Here is an 18002-nt window from a genome sequence, read left to right on the forward strand (position 1 = left end):
TGGCAATGAAATAGATGAAAGAAGGGCACAAAAATGTTTTGAAATTACACATAAAAGTGTACTTTTTACAGAGAGATTTCAGAACACTGAAAATACAACACGCCCCTTAGCTTTGATTATCCTTTCATAAATATGTCAACAAAATCTAATTTAAGAATAAAAGGCAACTGCAATGCCATATATTACAGATAGCATATATAAACCACATAAAGCACACATCCAGCTTGTGCTTATACATTTACATCATCGTCTAATTGGTACTCCTCAGCTTCTTCTAGAAGTGCCTCTGCAGTGATAGGGCCATCACATGGCGGTGGGCTGCCCAGCTATGGATAAAGAAAATGCACAATATACTTAGTCCTCTACTTTAACCATTTTTCATCAAGGTTGTGTAGCAACTCTATATGCATTGACAATTTACATTTAAAGCAATGAGAAATTATGCTATGTTAGACATTTAAATTGTGTTTTTTTATTTTATTATTACTACTTAAAAAAAATTCAGCAGAAAAATAAATAGCCAAGAAGGGAAAGGAAATGACCAGTCAAGTGGGTAAAGTTACCGTAATTAAGGGTAAATAAGGAGTACTACAATATAGAAATACATTTTTATTAAACATTTTTTTTTCTAAACTTTTAAGGTTTCTTGAAATAATCTCATATGCAGATCAAAAAAGGTCACATCTTTGATAGAACTAGGAAGGAAATGGTAAATACAATGCAACAAAACATTGCTGTGCTGTATTACTCAATGACACTTGCAAACTATCTGCAGTATCATTTAGATGTTCGGCACATTAGCCTTAGCAGCTCCTGTGTGCTGAAGCACACACTCCCCTGGCTTCTACCCATGCACACACGTACAGTGCTTCTCTCCCAAATGCAAAAGGGGTGCATTCACGGAGAAGCACTCCACGTGTAGATAAGCGTCAATTAAAAATCCCTTGGCATTTACCCAAGCATGGCCATGTACAGCCATTAATTTGCATTGCCATTGTATGTGCAGCTCCACGTGTGCCTGAAAGCTCTGAGAATTTTACACCTCAGCACACAGCAGCTACTGAGCTTCCAGGAACACAGGAAAAGCTAGACTGGGGATTGGAAAGGAGAGAGATGGTGACAGGGGAGAGAAGCTAAATGTAGGAGATAAGCCCTCAACAAAGCTTATAGGGCATAACTCCAGTGTTTAAAATTCTCAAGTGGTTAAAAATGTAAACAGAAAAACAAAATTAGTAGCCGATTTAAGACCTTTAGGACAATCTATATGTAAACCCTTAACATCTTTTGTACAATCTCATTCAGTTTTACCAAAAACTTTGTAATATTACACCTCAGTACTAACAATTTACAAAGCCATAAATAACTCTTCCCCCAGCTACATCACTAACCTAGCCTCAAAATACCAACCAAGCCGCTCTCTTCAGTCCTCCCAAGACTGCCTACACTTTAGTTCCCTTGTCAACTCCTCCCCATGCTCGCCTCCAGGATTTCTCCAGAGCTTCTCCCATCCTTTGGATCTCCTTACCTCAAGCTGTCTGACTGTCCCTAATCTATTCATCTTTAAACAATCCCTAAAAACCCTTCTCTTTAAAGAAGCCTATCCTGCTTCTAATACACTGTTTTACTTTCTCCATCAGCTCAGTATCAATTGACTCTCTCTCAAATTGTAAGATCTAATGAGCAGGGCCCTCCGATTCTTCTTGTACCAAATTGTAATGTAACGTTGGCCTTCATTTTTTTTTTTTTTAAGTGCTGTGAAAACAGTTGGTGCTACATAAATCCTGTATTATAATAATAAAGCAAATTTAAACTAATCTATTTAATTTGAATCAAATCAGAAGGGCCCTTGCACTATAGAGATGAATGTAGATTTACATTTTAAGGTAGATCTAAATTTCTTAAAGGAATTGTAAAGTAATTTTTTTTTATTTTTATTTTTAACAAACATGTTATACTTACCTCCACCGTGCAGCTCGTTTTGCACAGAGTGGCTCCGAACCTGCTCTTCTAGGGTCCCTCGGCGGCTGTCTCTGCTTACTCCCGCAGGTACTTCTCACATTCATGCGAGCTCCCTCGCATGGTGAGAAGCACCTGCAGGCACGCTCTCATGATACAGCCAGCGGCTATAGCCGCTCGCTGTATCACACGGCCCCAACCCCCGGCGCACCGCATTATTGGATGTGATTGACAGCAGCGCAAGCCAATGGCTGCGCTGCCTTCAATCCATCCACTCCAGCCAATCAGCGCCCAGACTGAGCGGCGAAGAGGACGGCGGGGGCGAGCGCGGGACTTTCGAGGGGTGAGGCAAGTAAAACAGGGGGACTGGGGGCGCCAGCAGTGTGAGATGTTTTTTCACCTTAATGCATAGAATGCCTTAAAGTGAAAAAACATTTACCTTTAAAACCCCTTTAAGTTAACTTCCTATACCCCAAAACCATACAGCAGCCAAATGAGTGGCTATGCTTGGTGCTGCAATAATAAAAAAAAAAAAAAAAAAAAGATTTCTTATGGTACATAAGGAAATATGTAATAGCAATATACAGTTGTGTTAGTTAAAAACAGTCACAAATATCACATAATGCACAAGTGATATTAACATAGCCATGGTACATAATTTAAAAGTTTACATTCCTTTAAACTAAGAGTTGCATTCGCTTCTCCCACCAAATATAAAATTGTAGCAAGACATTTGTATATTTAAGGGTTCATATTTAAATGGGCCAGCAACGGGAATAATTCATATCGAGATGCAAAATAATTCACCCTTTATTAAAATAGCCAACAGGAACAGGTTCTATTCTATATGCACAGCACTCTCTAAAAAGAGTGTGGAGCCTGATCTCACCTGGAGCAGCATGTGAAATATTTAACAAAAGGATCCACATATGTTAATAAAATTGCTGTCTACATGTAATACACAATTTAAAGCAATACCCAAGATCAACTTATTAAAACTGTATTACAGGCTGTATTAAAAATAATTTAGGCTGCTGCTCATAATCTGTACTGTTAAAATGGATTTGTTAAAACGTCCTTCGATATAGTCATTGTTAAACTGATTACACAATGTTTAGCCTTACTGGTAAGCCAAACATCCTGAACCTCTTGGCCCGGACTGTCATTTCAGAATACATTGGACAAGCAGACTAAGTTAGTTTTAAACCTGTTACTGAATTATCTTGAATATTGATAATAAAACCATTTGCTCCAAGTAGAAAGGTAGATACAATAGTAAAACTGTAGCGATTATTGCATAACACAGACTGTGCATACTTACATTTAAATTTAATGTAGCAGCTGTTGCAGTACAAGTCATTGTTGCGGATTCTAACTTCTGCTCCAGATTGGGATCCTCCAAGGTCAGTCTCACAAGAAATACACTGTTAAAAAAACAAAAAGGGTCAAAATAAGCACAGTGGGGTCCCTGCACACAATTTCAGTTTATAAAGGCACATCCAGCAGAACCTGAAATATCTAAACCCAAGAAACTGAAATCATTGGTGGATTAGCTGGCAGCCATGCATTTCAATTAGGATTGGTTAGTGTACTATGTAAAGGTGATCATGTCAAACAAAGCTAGAATATCCAACACAAGACACCAGAAAGAGCAGAGATTTGGCACTAATTAAACAGATGTGGCACAGACAAATTTCTTGAAACATATGTTTTCAAGACCATTCCAAGCTTATATAAAAGAAGAAGATGCATAATTTTAGTGGAGTAATGACAATGATTTGATTAATATAAACAAGACACAAACATATTCCTATTCTGTAGCTATAAATTTGAATATATATTTGTGCTATCATGTTTTTATTGCACTCTGAGGGGCCAGTTACAGATCAGCATTTTAGGTAATTAATATATCTGCCTTTTTATGGAACATTCAGCATTCTTCTAGTCTCCCTTGCATGTTACAAAAGTTTACCAAATGGCTGGGGTCTTAAAGATAGGCCCATAGTCATCTGACCAGTATTTAGATTCAGAAGATGTGTGCAAGAGGTCACTCCTCTCTAGCTCATTTTTATAGTAGAGCATATATAAAAGCCACAACTGGGAAAATGACAAAAAAAAATAGTCAACTGTTTTATCTTTTTTAGAACAATTTTTCCAATAGGAAGTCTGCTTGCAAAGCAAAAAAGGGCTTTTCCCTAAAACTGAAAACATAGAACTAGGGTTGCACCGATACCACTTTAAGACTGAGTACAAGTACCGATACTTTTTCCCATGTACTCACTGATCTCTATCAACTTTTTTTAATGTCATGTGACAGTGGCACCAATACGCAGCACTGATGACGCATGGACTGTCAGTTTTTTTTGTTTTATTTTTTTTACCATTTTATTTTTTACAATTTTATTATTTCTTTTTTACAATGCTTTTTTTTTTGGGGGGGGGGGGGGGGTGTCCGGTGTCAGTTTTTTACATTTTTTCATTATTGTTATAATTTAAACTTTTAAATATTACAATTCTTTATTTTATTTTTTATCAGCTTTGTGGGGCTTTGGTGAGATAGGGGTCTTAAACCCTTGACATCACCCTTTTGAGACACAGAAAGGGACTGAGGACCGAGATTCCCCAGTCCTTTTCTCAGCAGCCTCAGCTGCACTGGAAATGAATAGAAAGGAGACAGAAGCCCCTCTCCATTCATAAACTGAAGCATCGTAAACACAGTTTACAATGCTCAGTTATGAATGGACAGAGTCAGTAATCACTGTTCATTTGGAATAGGAAGGAGCCAACAGATTTACTGGCTCCTTCCTCAACTCTCCATCCTGAATAATTGACAGGGGGGGGGACACAGGACCTTAGAAGCCTGGAGGACACAGAGGGGGATTGGAAAAGTATACAGGGGACAGTCAGGGGGTGATCGGTGCGGGGAGTTACAAGCACCAATCCACCCTGTATAGATTTCACTAAAGCAACTGGAAGCCGGAGGGGAGGGGAGGATAATCGTCTGTCAGTTACTTTAATAAAATCTATACAGGGGGGCTCGGTGCTTGTAACTCCCCACACCACTGCACTGATCAACCCCGACTGTCCCCTGTATACTCCTCCAGTCCCCTCTGTCCCCATCCGTGTATACACGCTCCTGTCCCCCCTCTGTCAATTCTAGATATCAGATAAAGCATCGGAGCGCATTTGCCCGAGTACAAGTACTTGGGAAACTACTCGGAATCGGCACCGATACTAGTATCGATGCAACCCTACTCAGAACTTTCAGAAGTATAGTTTTTAAAGACTTTAGATGTCTGCTTTTCTTAATAAAACATTGACAGTCAGCAATTTTTAACTGTTAAAAACAAAGCAACAAATTATTATGGAATCATTTGTGGTGTATTAAATTGATTAGATGGCGGGAATAACTATCCAGCTTTCAAACTCCTAAATACATTATGGGACCTATTAGTATTTGCATCCATGATTTACACAAAAATCACCCTAGATTTTAGCCATTTATAGGTCTGAGTAAAAGCAGCTTTTTCACAGACCTATACACAGCTAGTAATTTGTAGTTCAACGTGCTTCAACAAATCCTCTTCTGGGAAGGCTTTCCACAAGATTATTGAATATCTGTGGCCATTTATGGTGCAGAATTTATGGCCATTGATCAAAAAGAGTATTTGTGATGATGATAACGAGAGACTATGGCCTACAATCAGAATTCCAAAACATCCTGAAGGTGTTTAGTAGGGTTAAGGCCATGGTTCTTTGTAGGCCACTCCGCTTCCTCTACACTAGAAACCATTGCTTTATGGACCTGGCTTTGTGCAATGTCATACTGAAAGGAAAAAAGGGACCATCCTCAAACAGTGAGACACTGACCTGTAGCAAAGAGATCAGGAAGTCAAAGTGAAGGCAGAGCTCTAATCTATATACTTGACCAGGCCTTAGCCTCAGAAATGACTGAATCCAGTGCATCCCGGGGAGAAAAAGTCAAAAAAGGTTTTGCCTAGAGATGCATCTAAATCCTTCTTTCAATACTACTGACAAAAAACAAAGGTTGAATATAAACGGTATGCAATTTGCAAGCTGTTCCATAGAAGACCTTAAAACATGCACAGAATTAATGTTAGTACCAACAGCGATGTGGATTAGTTTAGCTGGCTGAGGATTGGCTGAAATCTCTTTATAGTCTCACCTTAAAACAATGTAAATGAAAACAAAGACCAAGAGATTCGATGATCATGGCAGCTCCTTTGCCCAAACTGTTATTACAGTAAGAGCACAATTTCTTCCCGCTCACTGACCTAGATACAGAATAAGAAAATAACTCAGTCCTTGTTTGAATCCTGGAGCATGAACTGGAATGTAAAAGTCAAAAGAAGAACAAAAAACTGTGGATCCTTTGTGGAAATCAGCATTAGAACACAATGGCGAACTCTGAAGCACCATCTGATGACACGAGGAATAAAAACAAATTTAGCCTTTAAAAAAATCATGCAAAACATAATTATAGTGTAACTTCTAAATCTTAAAGAAAACAGTTTAATGACTCATTAAATGAAACAAAAACAAAGCAGACAGATCTTCTGGACATGTTTTGTTCAGTTACTGTAAATTGAAACAGTAAGGTAGCAGAGCAGCAAAAGGTAAACAAACATTCCTCTTTTGTAAAACCCTGAAAAGTCAACCCTGGATGAAGACCAAACCAAGTTGAATAAAGTCCTTATCTAGCATAAATTCCAGCTAAAATCAATATATCAAAAGACCTGCAATGCTTTTTTTCTGCTTTGACGAATATAAAGCCACTGAACTCACGCAAGATAGATCACCTAATAATTCTCACAGTGGATGTACTAGATATGAACTAAGCTAGAGAGAAACTCGCAAATCTTCAGAGTCCCGATTCCTGTAAATGTTTACACTGTCAGTTATAAGAAATACAGTTAAAAAACATTCAAAACAAAACTACTACAAAGTAAATAGATTAAAAAGTTGTTCTTACTTGTTGCGTTGCTGAGCAGATGTCTGTGTTGTAGATTGATTGTAAGGTAAAGTTGAGGACATGGATGTCTGGGAAAGGGAAGCACTGCGCACAGATCCTGAGGAAGACCCTGGAAGACTGGAGGTTGGATCACGTAGGTAAGTGCGGTTAGCTGTGGAAACAACTTGAGAAGGGCGACTAAAATCTTGACTGGATGACAAAGAGTTGTATGAAGATGAATGATTTGTCCAAGATGACTGTCTTTGGGAACCTGGGTCGTAGTCTAGATTATCCAATGACTCACCTCTGCAAAATCAAATAGCACCATTCTGAATAATATAAGATCATAAAATCCAGTCGCTTTACTACACTAGAAGCAAGCTTTATTTAGCGTCTATTCTTGTGCTTTCCAAACTTGTCCACTTGATCCAGCAAGAGTGTTCATTGTAGGTAACCTCACGTACACGGTGAATTAAATAATAGTTTACTAAAATTTATCACCTATGTGGCACTCACTAAAACAAGTGCTGGTGTAACTTTAAAACATATCTATTCAAATATCCCACAAAAATTAAACTATAGATCAAGTAAAACACAGTTTGATGAAAAGTGTGCTACTATGAATACCATTTTATTGATGCCATATAACTGCAGCATACATATTCTGTTCCATGCCGGAGGCATCTGCACTAGCAAATGTGCATGCTCAGGTAAACTTTGAGTGCATCTCTGACCACCTTCTGACATCTATGGCTAGATTTTTATTTTATTTTTTTACGCTACTGCATACCTTCTCATAAAACTTGGAACCGATGATGTGTCTTTTGTGACACTGGAGCTACGTTGCCTTATCCAACTGTTGTCATTGTTAAGATTGGTTTTCTTTCTCATTTCTTGAACTATTCTCTGCCTTTCCAGCTCGGCAGAGACTTCCTTGCTTGGTCTTTGCTGTGAATCACCTGCTGTCCATGTAGTGCCAAAACCCCTGTTGCTGTCTGTAACAAAGAAGATTAAAATGGTAAAACATAAAAAAGGTAAAAATGGTCAGCAGTTCTACATCCTTCTGAAGAGGGTCCTTTATTTAAAATATTCAAGCAGACATCTAGAGAAGTGAAATATATAAATGACAGTTATCAGCAAACCTTAAACCTGTTGATATAACTGACCTTGGAAAAAAATTAAAATCTAATTACAAGTACATTTAAAAAAAATAAAAAAATAAAACTGACCAGAGAGCCAAATAGCGGCAAGAAATCTAAATTCAATACAAAATGCCGCAAAAAATAAAAATTAAATAAACTAAATTGCTAACTAACATGCACAGAATGTTTAAACTAGCAGCAATAACGCACACGAGAGAAAAAAAAAAACTTGCAATTTAGGAACAAAAGTTGCGAAAAATACAAATAAAAGCGTGATGGACGATTTAAAACTTAAAAAAAATGTAAAGTGAAATCCCAAGTGTGAGACATTGGTATAATGGGAGACAAATCTGGCTTTACTGTCTGAATTATAACATATACAATCCAAATACAGCATGAAATAGGCTTGAGGCCCTTTCTCAGATCATAAGCCAGGAACATGTTCTATCTGGAACAAACAGTACAACACAAAATTTAAAAAATTCCTCCTCCTTTCTTTGTATTTTGTCATTATAGAAGAAAGGAACCAGAGCAGGAAAACAGTGGTTACTAACATTTGTAACATTTTGGAGCCCAGTCAACACCAGAAATGTTCTGCAGATTTACTGAACGCTTGCAGATGATTCCATTTGTTAAAATCTACTTTGCATCCTATACTTTGAAAGCAGGTAGTATAATGATTCGATCGATATAAGCAGCTAGTCTTTATCTATAGAGAGACTCAAGCTTTGATTAAAAATTTAAAAAAATTAAATTTAAAACATATACCTAAAAGTATTTGCCAAACTGTATAACAAATGCATTCCTGCCTTTGTTATAGAAATAACATGATCAACGTGACTATATCCCATGTGGATGGTTATGTGTTAAGTCTTAAGTTAAGCTTGCTTGCAATTCAGTATCTCTTTAAGACTTGCAGCACAGCGTTTCTTATTGGAGAATCACTAAACCAACATCATAAAACCATCAGTAAATGCTGTATTACATGCTATTCATACTCACTATGAGATTTGTTTTCAGCATTCTGCAACAAACCTGGTTGATTCTGCTGCTCTTTCTATACCTTCTGTTCATGTCACCAATTCGGCTAAAGATTTTGCAGGTATTGTGGGACTCTACATGCTCAGTTTTCAGTGATTTTTTATGCTGAGCATTTCCTCTGTATCACATCTAAGCAGCCCATGTGACAATAGAGAAACACATGTAGGCGTATACACAGTGGTAAATGAAAGCCCACTCCCTCCCTCCTCCTTAATGCCCACTAACCAGCTGAACACAATGGGGCGGGATACTACATTTAGATTAAATGGAGAAATCGCCTCCCTCTTATTCTAAGACACAGGCAAGAGGGGCATGACATATCCTGTGAATGGCAGAAATCTGACACCACCATGTTATTTAGACATAATAAAAATGGTTTGTTTTCAAATATATAGTTTGTATACCAATTTAAAACAGTTCATTGATCTCATTTATTTTTACTCTATATTCCAAAGTATTTTTTGTATTTGAAACATGTTACCAGCAGCAGAGGACTAGAAGCTTATCCTGCTTATGTTTTCCTGCAGACAGGCTGGGAAATGAAAAAGTATTCATACCCCTTGAGTCAATACTTTGTAGAACTACCTATGGCTGCAATTACAGCTGCAAGTTTTTTTTTGGGTATGTCTCTACCAGCTTTGCACATCTAGAGAGTGACATTTTCCTTCCCTACATACTATATACCAAGTTGGTTTCCAACTGAAACCGATTAAGTATTTTTTAAAGCAGATTTTTTCAAAACAAGAGTTTACATTTTAAAGCATAGAAGCATTCCAGAAAAGGCATAGTGGTTTACTCATGTTTCAGGTGCGCTTCTAAGTAGGTTTTATGTCAACAGGGCAGTGTTACACTTTAACAAATACATATTAAACAGTCGCTACAGTTATTTTAATAAGCAGAAAAACATCATTGTTAATGATTTGCATTTGACTGACAGGAGCCGAGAGCAAAGCACTGGCCCACCTTGGCTGAGAATAGTTTGTCTTTGTGTAATTTTTTTCTGCACTTCTATATAGGAAGGAGACCCTCTTTGAGCTCTTTGTGCATCAGAAAAACCATAGGTCCTCTTTTTTTAAGTGCTGCTTTAATAAAGGTTTAGGTAAATAGTGAATGTGTAGAATTGGCTTCTAAAAAAGCAACTAGATGTATTCAATGTGTACAGCTTAGAATTTATGAAATTTTATAAAAAAAATATATATAAATCTGAAGAATGTTCTAATAAAAGCACACCTTGCATTTTGATTACATTAAAAAAGGCACAAATAACATCTTAACGGCAACTCCATAAAGACATATATAAGAGTTGCTTGATGATAGTCCTTTGTCTATTAGAAGACAATATTATCATTGAAACGCAAAGCAGTTCTTCACCCTGAAAACCAAAAATTAAAAGTGAGCAGCTACAAATACTGTAGCTGATGATTTAACAATAGGACACTTACCTGTCCGGGGATCCAGCTATGTCCTCACCCAAAAGCTGGCTCTTTGGATATCTTCAGGTCCAGGCATCAGCATGTTTACTTTGGGAAGCCGGCTGTGATGGCTTACAGCTTCACAGCCGGGTTTCCACTGCTCTTTGTGAATGGTCCTGCAGCTTTCTGGGACCTGCAACATGTCCCAGAAGGCTGCGGAGGGGAACATCTGCTCAGATCGCCGCATCAATCCAACACAGTGGGAGCGGGGTTCCCGACACAATCAGACCTACAGATGGTATCACTAAAGACCCAAAGTCCCGCTGCCCTGTTTATATAATGTGTACATAAAGATCGCAACAGGCAGTCTTTTGGTTTGCATATACATAAAAGATCATCACTTACCATTGTCTGAGTCTGCATAATCAACTGAATCTGGAGAGTCTGTCCATTTGTTTCTAAAAAGAATAAAAACATTATGTGAATGACCGATAAACCAGCCTCAGGTATGAACCTACCAATATGGGGATGGAGGAAGTAACTTATGAATTCCAAGTGTAGTGATTTTACCACATTTCTACTCCACTGAGATGTACAGCTGTGGCCCAAAGTTTTGAGAATGACACAAATATGAATTTTCACAAAGTCTGCTGCCTCAGTTTTTACGATGGCAATTTGCATGCACTCCAATATTATGAAGAGTAAACAGATGAATTGCAATGTCCCTCTTTGCCATGAAAATGAACGCAATCCCATAAAAAACATTTCTACTGCATTTGTGAAGAAGGCTTCAGAAAAAGTACAGCAAGCACCAGGACCATCTCCTACAGTTGATTCAGCTGTGGAATCAGGGGCACCACCAGTGCAGAGCTTGCTCAGGAATGGCAGCAGGCAGGTGTGAGTGCATCTGCACGCACAGTGAGGCGAAGATTTTGGAGGATGGCCTTGTGTCAAGAAGGGCAGCGAAGAAGCCACTTCTCTCCAGGAACATCAGGGACAGGCTGATATTCTGCAAAAGGTACAGGAATTTTGCTGCTGAGGACTGGGGTAAAGTAATTTCCCCTGACGAATCATCTTTTCGTATGCTTGGGACATCTGGAAAAAACCTTGTCCAGGGGCGTAAAGGTAAGCTCTCAGTCCTGTGTCATTCCAACAGCAAGCAACCTAATGCCGCGTACACACGACTGGACTTTGTCAGAATAAACTGACGGTCTGACAGTTTCCGATGGAGTTCCGACTGAACAGACTTGCCTACACACGATCACACCAAAGTCTGCGATATTGTACGATGGGACTAGAAAAGCAAGTTCAATAGTCAATAGCTGCCCTCGAGTCGCATTTGGTCCGTCGAACTAGCATACAGACGAACGGTTTTCCTGATAGGAATTGATTCCGTCGGAAAGATTTAAAACCTGTTCTATTTCTAGGTTCGTCAGACTTTTTGAAAAAAAAAAAAGTCAGCTGAAGCCCACACACTATGGGAATATCCGATGAAATTATTCCGGAGGACCTTTTCTGGCAGAAAGTTCGGTCATGTGTACACGGCATAAGACCATTCATGTGTGAGCTTGCTTCTCGGCCAAGGGAGTGAGCCAACTCCCAATTTTGCCTAAGAGCATAGTCATGAATAAAGAATGGTACAAAAACATCCTCCAAGAGCAACTTCACCCAACCATCCAAGAACAGTTTGGTGAGGAACAATGCCTTTTCCAGCATAATTAAGCACCTTGCCATAAGGCAAAAGTGATAAACAAGTGGCGTGGGGAACAAAATGTTCAAATTTTGGGTCCATGGCCAGGAAACTTCCCAAACCTTAATCCCAACTTGTGGTCAATCCTCAAGAAGTGGGTGAACAAAAAAAACTTGACAAATTCTGACATACTCCAAGCATTGATTATGAAAGAATGAGCTGCCAGTCAGGAAGTGGCCCAGAAGTTAATTGACAGCATGCCAGGGCAAATTGCAGCGGTCTTGAAAAAGAAGGTTAACACATCAGTATACTATAGAAATATGAAAAAAATAAATAAATAAAAAAAAATAAAAAAAAAGAAGCTAAAAACACTGGAGAAGCTGACTTTTTGAAAAGTGTCAATCTCAAAACATTTGGCCATGGCTGTACAAGTACTTCTGCATTGCAAGTACATCCATTTCAATTGGATGGAAATTACAAATAAAACACACTGGAATCTTTATCATTTCAGCATAATCTGAATTTTTTAGTTGGTGACAAATTGGAACACTAACATTATATTTGTTATATGTTACCATTCACATAGCACATCCGTTTAATATTTTAAAGCTGCCTTTTACCTTTTTACATGCTCTTCCCCGAAAAATCCTACTTGGTTCTTCCTTTCTATATAATGTTTATAAGAAACCTGGGGAGCTGTGTTTGCCATAATGTACCTTGTTTGTATTGTGCTTGCATATTTCATTATACAAGTTATATTATATAACTTTTAAAACTAGATGTGCAGGGCCTGTCTGTTAACCCTTTGATAGGGCAAAGAGGCTTTTTATGTAAAATGTACTTAAAAAAACAAACAAAAAAACACCTGTCCCTGAGTTTAGCCCCTTTTTCCATGTTGCCATGCATTTAAAGAAATAAAACTGTTCCAGAGACTCAACTATAAAAATGTTATATATTTTAATGGTGCACATAACATGGCAGGATCTTCTCAAATTTTACAGAAAAATATGAAAATACATTTTAATGGCTTCCTGTCTGCTGTGCGTACATACATGCATATACATACATTGCTTCAGCCAAAGATGGGCTTTCACGTAAAAGTGATCCAAGCAGATATACAGTGACTTGATCACTTTTATAGGTGGCAAAAAGAGGTCAATATGCATAAGTCTCACATGCATATGTAAAACGGTCATCATACTACACATGTGGGGTATAGTCACGAGCGGCAGAGTGAGAGCAATAATTCTAGCACCAGACCTACTGTGTATCCCTTAATTGGTAATCAGTAAAAGCTTTTAAAGCATCACCTTTGGAGATTTTTAGGTACCACAGTTTGCTGCCATTTCACAGGCCTGTGCAACTTTAACCACTTCCCACCTGCCGTTTAGTAAAATGATGGTGGGCAGGATGCACTCTCGTTCTGGGACAATGTCATGACACCACCCCAGAACCAGCAAGCAGCGATAGAGCTCGCGCCATGTTCCTAGGACACGGTGTGACCCCAAGCTCAGTAAAGAGCTGATGGCGCAGTTGTTTACCCATGTGATCGGCTGTGTCCAATAACAGCTGGTCATATGTAAACAAGGAAGTGCCATTTATCGGCTCTCCTCGGCTCACAACGACAGTGTGGCGAGGAGAAGAGCTGATCAGCGGCATCTCCTTGCAGGGGAGATTGTACAGGTAATCATTACAGTACAGCCTCGGCAGTGTCCAATTACACCCATCAGTGATGCCAGTCAGTGCGGACTTCCAGTGCCACGATCAGTGCCTCATCAGTACATAGCAGTGAAGGAGAAAAAAATATTTACAAAATGTACTGACAAAGAAAAACTCAATTTTTTTTTTTTTAGCAAAAAATAAACCCCCCCCCCCCCCCAGTAGCAATTAAATGCCACTAAAAGAAAGCCATTTTTATGAAAATTTAAAAAAAATTTATTTGGGTACAGTGTTACATGACCGCCCAATTGTCATTCAAAAGTGTGACAGAGCTGAAAGCTAAAAATTGGCCTGGGCAAGAAGTGGGTAAAAGTGTCTAGTAGGCAAGTTGTTAAAGAGTGACATGGTTGTTAGCTATTTACTTGGAATAGTATCGTCCTTTATATTTTGCCAAAAAATGGGCATTACATTGTGTGCACCAAAAATCATTAAGGTGTATTTTTTCCTGAAAATGTGTGCTTGATCAAACACTGCACAAATATGGTGCAACATAAAAATTTGCTACAACAATTTTATTTTCTAGAGCCTCTGCTTAAAAAATATATCATGTTTGTGGGTTCACTTTTTTTTACTAAAAATACAGATTTTACATGTAGGAAGAAATGTCAGAATTGGGCTGGACTGGAAGTGGTTAAGCTAGACTTCACTTGTGAAGGAGATGGCAAACTAAATCTGCAGATTGACAAGTGTGGTGCTGGAATTGAGGAGAACCCCAATTTGTTAAATCAATTTAACAATTTTCACAAAACACTGAATTTTTGCCATAACATGGTATTAATGTTAACCTGAATGTGAAACATTTCTCATTTATTTACTAAATATATTTTAAAGCTTTAAGTTGGACTTCCATACCTTAGGTAATTTCTCTCTACACTCTCAGCTTTCAGCCGCTGCTGCTCTTCTTGATCTTTCTTCCTCTGCCATTCCTCTTCTCTAAGTCTCCTTTGCTCCTCTTCTTTCTGCCTTCTTTCTTCATCTTGCCTTCTCCTATCCAATTCTTCCTGCTGACGCTGATGGCTTTCTTCCTCGGCCCGGCGCCTCCGAGCTTCTAAGAAATTCTTCCTGTCTTCTTCTTCTCTCTTTCTCTCAAGTTCTACTTCCCGTCTCCTCTCTTGTTCTCTATGGTCATCTTTAATGCTCACTAAATTGGATGCTTCGGATCCTTCTGGCTTCATGTATGAGGGCATGTGTGAAGTTACAGAATTGTTGAATTTTAGGACTGTTTCCTCCTATGGTAATAATAAACTACTGGTGAGTATCACTGTATATGCCTATTAAAAGGGTAAATAGGGAATAAAAATTGACCTGATTGATCTGCTGAGATCCTCCCTTCTCTGCATCTTGCTGAGCTCGCTCCCATTCCTCTCGAAGTTTTTCTTGTTCTCGCTTGTACTTTTCCTGATGCACATGAGACATTTGCAAAACTTAAGTACAATGGATGAACAAAGCATTCTACAATATGAAAGATCCACAAAGGAAGGGTGCCATTGAATATTTTTGTGAAGCCCTCACCACCAGAGTTGTCAAATGTAATCAACATAACAGCATTTATACATTCTGAACATAACAGCTGTTCTTAATTCTGTTTATTGCACTTAGTAAAGCCAGGCCCTCTTGTTTACTTACGGTAATAAAAATGGACATTCAAACACCTGTATCTGCCATTGAAGTTTTGGGAGTACACTGTGTTCTTATACACATTACCTGCAGAATGTGTTCTTGTTCTTGAAGCCATTTTTCCTGCCTTTTTCTTTCATCTTCAGGATCCCACGACCATCGTGTGGAGACGTTTAGCGATGGAACTGGTATCTGCAACTACAATATCAATAACATCAAAATACAGTATACTTTTCTCAGGTCCCACAAGAGTCCTTGAATAGCAATAAAGCAGAAATATGAAATCCCTGTAGGATGCAACAAATACTAACATACAGTGCCTTGAAAAAGGGATTCATATCCCTTGAAATTTTTCACATTTTGTTATGTAAAAAAAAAAAAAAAAAAAAAAAAAAAAAAAGGGATTTTAGGTGATAGACCAACACTAAGTGGCACAGAATTGTGAAGTAGAAGGAAAATGATACACCGTTTTCAAAACATTCTAAAAATATCTGAAAAAAGTGTGGCATTCATTTGTATTCAGCCCCCTTTAATAACCCCAACTAAAATCTAGTGGAACCAATTGTCTTCAGAAGTCACCTAATTATTAAGAGTCCACCTGTGTGCAATTTAATCTCAGCATAAATACAGCTGTCCTGTGAAGCCCTCAGAGGTGTGTTAGAGAACCGTAGTAAACAAACAGCATCATGAAAGCCAAGGAACAGACAGGTCAGAGAAATTTAAAGCAGGGTTAGGTGATAAAAAAATATCCCAAGCTTTGAACCCATGAAACAACAAAGATTTGCACCAACCTACCAAAACATGGTCGCCCAACTAAACTGACAGGTGGGGAAAGAAGAGCATTAAATCAGAGAAGCAGCCAAGAGGACAATGGTAACTCTGGAGGAGCTGCAGAGATCCACAGCTCAGGTGGGAGAATCTGTCCACAGGACAACTATTAGTCGTGCTCTTCACAAATCTGTCCTTTATGGAAGAGTACCAAAAAAAGAAAGCCATTGTTGAAAGAAAGCCAAAAGTCGTCCCATTAGCAGTTTGCGAGAACCCATGTGGGGGACACAGCAAACACGTGAAAGAAGGTGCTCTGGACAGAGGAGACCAAAATAGAACATTTTTTGCCTAAAAGCAAAAAGCTATATGTGGCAGAAAACTAAACACTACACATCCCCCTGAACACACCATCCCCACCATGAAATATGGTGGTGGCAGCATCCTGTTGTGTGGATGCTTTTTTTCAGCAGGGACAGGGAAGCTGGTTAGGAGTTGATGGGAAGATGGAAAGAGTCAAATACAGGGCGATATTAGAAGAAAACCTGTTAGACTCTGCAAACGACTTAAGACTGTGGCGGAGGTTCACCTTCCAGCAGGACAATGACCCTAAACATACAGCCAGAGATGCAATGGAATGGATTAGATCAAAGCATATTCATGCGTTACAATGGCCCAGTCAAAGTCCAGACCTAAATCCAATTAAGAATCTGTGGCAAGACTCGAAAATTGCTGTTCAGCTGTTCTCCATCTAATCTGACAGAGCTTGAGCTATATTGCAAAGAAGAATGGGCAAAGCGTTCACTATAGATGTGAAAAGCTGGTAGAGGCGTTCCCAAAAAGACTTGCAGCTGAAAGTGCAGCGAAAGGTGGTTCTACAAAGTATCGACTGAGGGGCTGAATACAAATGCATGCCACACTTATCAGATATTTGTAAAAAAAAAATGAAAACCATTTATCATCATTTCCCTTCCACTTCACACTTATGTGCCACTTTGTGTTGGTCTATCATATAAATTCTAAATAGAAAATATATCTATTTTTCGTTGCAACGTGACAAAATGGAAAATTTCAAGGGGTAGGAATACTTCAAGGCACTGCGTACTTGAAGGAATATATGAATACTGGAGAAATTTTGCATGGCAATGTTTAGCTTTCATATTCAAAGATTAACTAAACAAGCAGAAGATAGAAGTCAATTGGTTGCCATGCACAGCTACTCCAGTTTTGATACATTCCCCCAACTGAGTCCTAATGACCTTTGGGGTAAAACTAATTTAGAGGGTGGTAAATTTTTCTCACATCCTATTTAAGCTGGACAACACTACTAAAGGAAGCAACAAGAGGGACCACGTTGGATCTTTAGACTGAGAATTATGCTGCCGGAATTAAGAAGGTAAACTATAATATATTTATTTCATTATATGATTAATCACTAGGTTCATAAATGGTTACTTACATCTGGTGCAGTAGAATCTGAACTTCCTATAAACAGAAAGAAAAGTAATTAGAAGGCATTCATTTCCTAACATACCAGAAATGTAAACCCATCAAAATAAAAATGTAACTGCTTGCAATGAATGTATTTTTCAGTTGGACGAGAAAATACTTGCCATTAGGTTACTTTATACAGATCCATAGCTGTAAGGGGGAAGTGGTGAAAAAGAAGAGCGCCGCCTAGCAGACCA

General features: G+C 38.5%; 1 protein-coding gene across 12 annotated transcripts in view; it reads right to left on the reverse strand.

The window, feature by feature from the left end:
- LMO7 (LIM domain 7) overlaps positions 1–18002 on the reverse strand; it is a 231275-nt gene that overhangs the window by 362 nt on the left and 212911 nt on the right. For 11 of the 12 annotated variants that reach the window (XM_077483110.1, XM_077483108.1, XM_077483103.1 and 8 more), the window contains 10 exons: positions 17774–17799; positions 15637–15747; positions 15238–15330; positions 14785–15161; positions 10929–10981; positions 7719–7923; positions 6950–7234; positions 6143–6251; positions 3278–3380; positions 1–326 (listed from right to left, as the gene is read on the reverse strand). The exon at positions 1–326 is cut by the window's left edge and continues 362 nt beyond it. In XM_077483110.1, coding sequence (XP_077339236.1) covers positions 304–326; positions 3278–3380; positions 6143–6251; positions 6950–7234; positions 7719–7923; positions 10929–10981; positions 14785–15161; positions 15238–15330; positions 15637–15747; positions 17774–17799 — 1385 coding nt within the window. In that variant the 3' untranslated portion in view covers positions 1–303. The remainder of the gene's footprint in view (positions 327–3277; positions 3381–6142; positions 6252–6949; positions 7235–7718; positions 7924–10928; positions 10982–14784; positions 15162–15237; positions 15331–15636; positions 15748–17773; positions 17800–18002) is intronic. The other variant, XM_077483104.1, reaches the window with a different exon arrangement.

This window comes from Lithobates pipiens, unplaced genomic scaffold (genome assembly GCF_037356315.1).
Source record: "Lithobates pipiens isolate NorthernLeopardFrog02 unplaced genomic scaffold, aLitPip1_a1.2 Scaffold_16, whole genome shotgun sequence".
Lineage (NCBI taxonomy): Eukaryota > Metazoa > Chordata > Amphibia > Anura > Ranidae > Lithobates > Lithobates pipiens.